General features: G+C 44.2%; 1 protein-coding gene across 1 annotated transcript; it reads left to right on the forward strand.

The window, feature by feature from the left end:
• Positions 1-293: 293 nt before the first annotated feature.
• On the forward strand, positions 294-1,001 carry INSYN1 (inhibitory synaptic factor 1; the record flags this gene model as incomplete). Its single annotated transcript, XM_015829069.1, has 1 exon — positions 294-1,001. A coding segment is annotated over one exon (708 nt), but the record flags the coding sequence as incomplete, so codon positions are not given.
• Between the last annotated feature and the right edge of the window lie 4,674 nt (positions 1,002-5,675).

The following is a 5,675-nucleotide window of genomic DNA, read 5'->3' on the forward strand; positions in this document are numbered from 1 at the left end:
CTACAGGTCCCGTGATGCCTGGCCAAAAGGGCTATTAGCAACAACAAGAAGAATTTTGGTCCAAAGCTTCTGGCGCTTGTTTGGAATCATGTGGCCCCTACATTGAAATACCTGAAATTAAATTGATTTGAAATCTCAGCCTCGCAGACGGTTGTCGAGGAGCCTCTCCGTGGAGTGGCCCTGTAGGGAGGCCGTGTTGAAATAGACTTAAAGCGGGCGAAAACATTGTTTACGGAGATGACCAACGATATTCTGTGGGTCTTAACCACCTCCTCTTTCTCTCTGCCCATTAGGTGGTCAGCCAGATTGACAAGTTGACCTCGGACTTTGAGTTTGAACTGGAGCCAGACGATTGGACCACCACCACGGTGAGCAGTACCTCCAGCAGTGAGAAAGGGGGAGGCCTATTTGACCTTGGGCACCTGGATTTCATGACCTCAGACATCCTCTCTGACAGCTGGGAATTTTGCTCCTTCCTTGAGGCCTCCACCCCTTCCGATTCGGGTGATGGTTCGGAGCAGCAGCAGCAGCAGCAGCAATCACAGCCACAGCCACAGCAGCCACCAGGGCACCAGCCTGATTACCAGCTCATGAATGGTGGGGTGTTGATCTCCAATGGACCCCGGATTGAAACCCCAGACTCTTCCAGCGAGGAAGCGTTCAGCTCCGTACCAAGTCACAAACCTCAGCATCAGAGGACGCCGGGCACCAGGGAGAGGGTGCGTTTTAGTGACAAAGTCCTCTACCACGCTTTGTGCTGTGATGACGATGAGGAGGCGGACAGCGGGCCCCTTCCGGACGATCCTCCGGAAGAGCCCCACGAGACAACTCAGAAGGGGGTGTTAGTGGCCAAGACGGCATTGCGACGGTCCCCTCATCTTGATAGTGGCCAAGCCCGGAAGCTGACACGGAACAGCAGCACCCAGACCATGTCGGACAAAAGTACTCAGACGATTCTCCCTTATATTTCGAACAAGCAGAAAATCAGCCACAAGAACTGAGGACCGGCTGGGTGAAGGGTGGGCTGGGCTGAAGAGGAAGCTGCAGCGAGAGAGATCTATAAACAGATAGATAGATAAATTTCTCTCTATATTTAAGTCAATAAATAATCATGATATGATGAAAAAATGGAAACGGCATATCATCTAACTACCTAAACACCATGTCAAGACTCAGGGAATTTAAACTGTTTTGTTTGTCGAATGTCGTGTTTCTCCTGGTTCATGCATTCCCTATTTATACATAAAAGGAAACACACCCTACCCTGCTTCAAGTCACAAAGATGAGGAAGAGTAAGATCCACAAACTCCTCCAAGTTTTTCAAAATAGCATGTTTTGACAAACTAGCTTTTTCTTCCCCTTCTGCTCCCTGGTTAATGGTTGTCTGATCCTGACTAATGTAGAGGAATTGACTAATGGGGTGAGANGATGGATGGATGGATGGATGGAAGGAGAGAGAGAGAGATGGATAGTGGTAGATTATGGAGGAAGATGGATGGATGGATGGATTAAGACTGATAGATGGAGATGGATAGAGGTAGAGTATAAATAGAGATGGATGGATGGAGAGATAGAGATGGATAGAGGTAGATTATGGAGGGGGATGGATGGATGAAGACAGATAGATGGAGAGACAGAGAGAGATGGATAGAGGTAAGAGTATGGATGGAGATGGATGGGTGGATGGGTGGATGGATGGAGAGAGAGATGGAGAGAGGTAGAGTATGAATGGAGATGAATGGATGGATGGAGACAGATGAGAGAGAGAGAGAAATGGATAGAGGTAGAGTGTGGATGGATGGATGAATGGATGGATGGAGACAGACAGAAAGCAGACAGACAGAGATGGATAGAGGTAGATTATGGAAGGAAATGGATGGTTGGATGGAGACAAACATATAGATGGAGAGAGAAAGAGACTATCTCTAAGTCAGCTTCCATCTCTGATGCTGGACCAGAATCTGGATGTCCTCAGCTGCAGTCCAACACCTTCATCATTCCATCACACTGACTCACTAGTAATTCATTAGTCATATATTTAATCCTATCTCCCTTCTGCTACACTAAAAATTATATTTTGGTGCAATCTGTGAAGATCGTTGGGGATGTGTCTGGTCTGTGAAGCCCCATCTGGGACACCCTCCCCAGTTATCTGTTTATTCTGAAAGAGACATAAGACTCATCTTCTCTATACGTAAGCTACTATGGTCGGTTATTATGAGGGGGGGGAGATTTTAACCTGGATCACACCATTTATAGCCTCCATTTTGATTGTTTGGACTTACTCCCCACTCCTCTGCAACCCACAGAATTCACACAATCTGAAATCATTTTCACTGTAAACTCTCGTTAGGTAGTCTTTTTTTTTTTTTTTAGATGGGGGGAAAAAAGGAACATCTGGTGCGCGTTCCTATTTTAAAAGTCAACAGAAACCTTAAAGCAGAATAGGATCCTGTAGAAATAAAGTTCCCAATGCAGAAAGAACTCTTTCTTTTGCAGTCTGCTGGTTTCCAGATGGTTTCCCTCTTTCTGAATTTGTATCTCTTCGCCGAGCGGGGTGGGGGGGGGGAGAGGCTCAAAGTAAGTGACAACCTCTCCTTCTTTGAACTTTTTCATTTTTTATTTTTATTTTTAAATCTAGGATGATAAACTGTCGCCACCAAGACCTCCCCGCGCTTATTTACTGCCTCCCAACTTCAAAGAGCTTTTCTGAACGGTGTTTATTTAAGACTGGAACCTCAAAGTCAGAGCGATGCCTCCTGGCATCTGTTTAGCATTACTTATTTCCCGATGTCTGCTTTATTATTTATTTCCTTGCCTTCCGATTCATCCACAGCCGCCTCAAGACTCGCCTTTTTACTCCTTCCCCCTCGCTAACCAGCTTCCCCTTGTCCAGCCAACAATGACACGGGCGGGACATCCCGCTGCTACCATTTTGACCCCCTCTCCCCATCCTACGGCTACAGCCCAACATTTCTGTTCTTAAGTGAGACGTTGGTTAAGGGAGGTTTTGCCCCAATTAAACCACCTTCCTTGCAGCTCTTGGTAAGTGAATCGCTGCAGATGTTAAGCGTGTAACCTGGTTGTTAAACGAATCTGGATTTCCTCACTGACTTTGCTTGTCAGTAGGCCACAGAAGGGGGTCACTGCGACCATCATAAATATGAGTCTGAAGAGTCCGAATTTTGATCTCTTGACCATGGGGATGTCGCAACGGGTCACAAGCGCGACAAACTGTCCTAAGTCACTTTTTTTTTCCAGTGCCGTTGTAACTAAACAAATTGTTGTAAGTCGAAGGTTACTTGTAGTCTTAGTAGACGATAAGAAGGTGTTTTTAAAAAATCTGTAATTATGTCTTCCAACAACTTTGGTAATTGGACTTTTTTTTGGGGGGGGGAGAATTTCTAACATCCAGGGTTGATTTCTTCGGTGGCTATCAAGTTGCCAGCTTGATAAGGAGAATAATATTGTAGAATCTGGTAAGTTAGACAATCTTGTTACAGATTGTCTCTTGGTTGTTATCTCAACCCTGAATCTTGCCTTTCATTTCGAGGTCTAAAGCCAAACTCTCCCAAATTTTCCCCTGGTCCTAAGCTGTAATCCATATTTGGGATGAAATCAACCCTGCTCCTTCATGGGTTTTTAAAGATTTACATTGAATAAGAATCTAATGTCCTGCTATATCTATTTTTAAGTTCTTAGCCTTGTGAACCAGGTAGCAATGTGGTGTTTTAAGGTAGCAAAATGCCACTCCTGCCTTTTATCACTTACATGTTATACGTTTTATTGACCGGCAGCTGATTTCTTGCAAAATCGTATTTCTGTTTTTCTTATCCAGCTTATCTAAATGGTCAGAAATCATTTATTTACTGACAACAAAGCAATATCTCATCTTCAGGCAGTCACCAGACCCAGAAAGAAACGCAAAAGAAATGAATCCTTCTTTGCCTGCAGGTTGAAGAAATTTGAAAAAAAAAATCTAATATATAAAAGCCATGTTGACAAGGAGAGGCTGATGGAGGAAAAAAAAATTGGAGCTGCAGCTTTTTAAGAACAAACAAACAACATATCAAACCACAATCTCTAGCAGGCTAGAATGTCAAGAACAAAAATAAACTGGGAGGATTTTCTCTTCCCAGCACTTAGAAAATAAGCTTTGGGAAGAGCTTTCGTCTGCTTCGGAAAACAAAATTAACTAGGACAGTGGTGGCGAACCTATGGCACGGGTGCCAGAGGCGGCACTCAGAGCCCTCTCTGTGGGCACGCGCGCCGTCGCCCACTCCTAGGCCTTCAGCTGGGTTTTATAAAACATTTTCGCTTTAGGCCTCCGCTGCCATGTGCAAAAAAAAAAAAAGGTCCAATCAATCAGTCAATTTCAACTTCTCGCGGGGAAAAAAAAGATCTTGCAAAGTTGGAATTGATTGATTGAACTTTTTAGTCCCACCCAGTCTGCCGTTACCACGGCAGCCTTGCCCAGCCAATGGGCCACACCCACCCAATGGGCCACACCCACCCAATGGGCCACACCCAGCCAATGGGCCACACCCAGCCAATGGGCCACACCCACCTGGCACCCGACGATACATAAGTGGGTTTGGGGTTGCAGTTTGGGCACTCGGTCTCTAAAAGGTTCGCCATCACTGAACTAGGACATCATTCTTTTAAGGAGAATATTTGTGGCTCATGGTCAAAATGAAGGGTCCTTGGTGCCCTCTGGGCTTTGTTATTTTCTTGCAGATGTTTCATTACCCAAATTAGGTAACATCAGCAGTGCTAGAAGCGAGTGGAGCAAGCCACTTGTATTTAAACAGAGATCAAATCCCACTCCCTTCTAGCACTGATGATGTTACCTAGTTGGGTAATGAGATGTCTGCAACAAAACAGCCAAGCTCAGAGAGCATCCAGGACCCCATGGTCCTCCTCTTTCACTCTGCACATCCCACTCTCTTCTAGCATTGATGATGTTATCTAGTTGGGTAATGAGACGTCTGCAACAAAACAGCCAAGCTCAGAGACCACTACATCCTTCTTTTTTGAAACACTAGTCAGATGATATGCTAAACCATCTAGCCGTTGGACTTACTGCAACGTCTAAATTAGGTTTGTGGTTAAGAGAGAGATGATATGATAGCCTATTCATAGTTTATCTGTCTGGCTATAGTTCTTAGGGTTACTTAGACCTGGACCAGTGGCAGGTTTATGACTAACCAGCCAGAGAGTGTAAAACCATGCGACTCGTGGCGTGCTTGAGGCTCTTTGTGGAATTTTTGACCCTATGGGAAAGTGTTCTCTTTTTTTATGAAAAAAATGAGCTTTCTATTAATGAGCTGTTATTTAATTCTTTATCAGACAAATTGATATAGCCACCCAAGTCACAAATAGATGACTCCAGGCGGCTTACAAAATTTTAAAAACCCACCCTATAATAAAACCCTTTTTTTAAAAAAAAAAATATCTATTAATCTATTTTCTAGTAATGAGATCATAATGAGTGGTTCAAATCCAGCTGGGTTACCATGCCTCTTTTTTTCTTCCATGCGTTGGATGTTTTTAAACAAAGAACTCCTTGCATTTCAAAGCAGAATTCAAGGATTCTGGAACTGGTTGTAAGGTGACATATAGAATGTAGAATAGGAAGGGACCTTGGAAGTCATCTAGATTATTGAACAGTATTA

Source organism: Protobothrops mucrosquamatus, unplaced genomic scaffold, assembly GCF_001527695.2.
Source record: "Protobothrops mucrosquamatus isolate PMUCROS unplaced genomic scaffold, P.Mucros_1.0 scaffold5364, whole genome shotgun sequence".
Classification (NCBI taxonomy): domain Eukaryota; kingdom Metazoa; phylum Chordata; class Lepidosauria; order Squamata; family Viperidae; genus Protobothrops; species Protobothrops mucrosquamatus.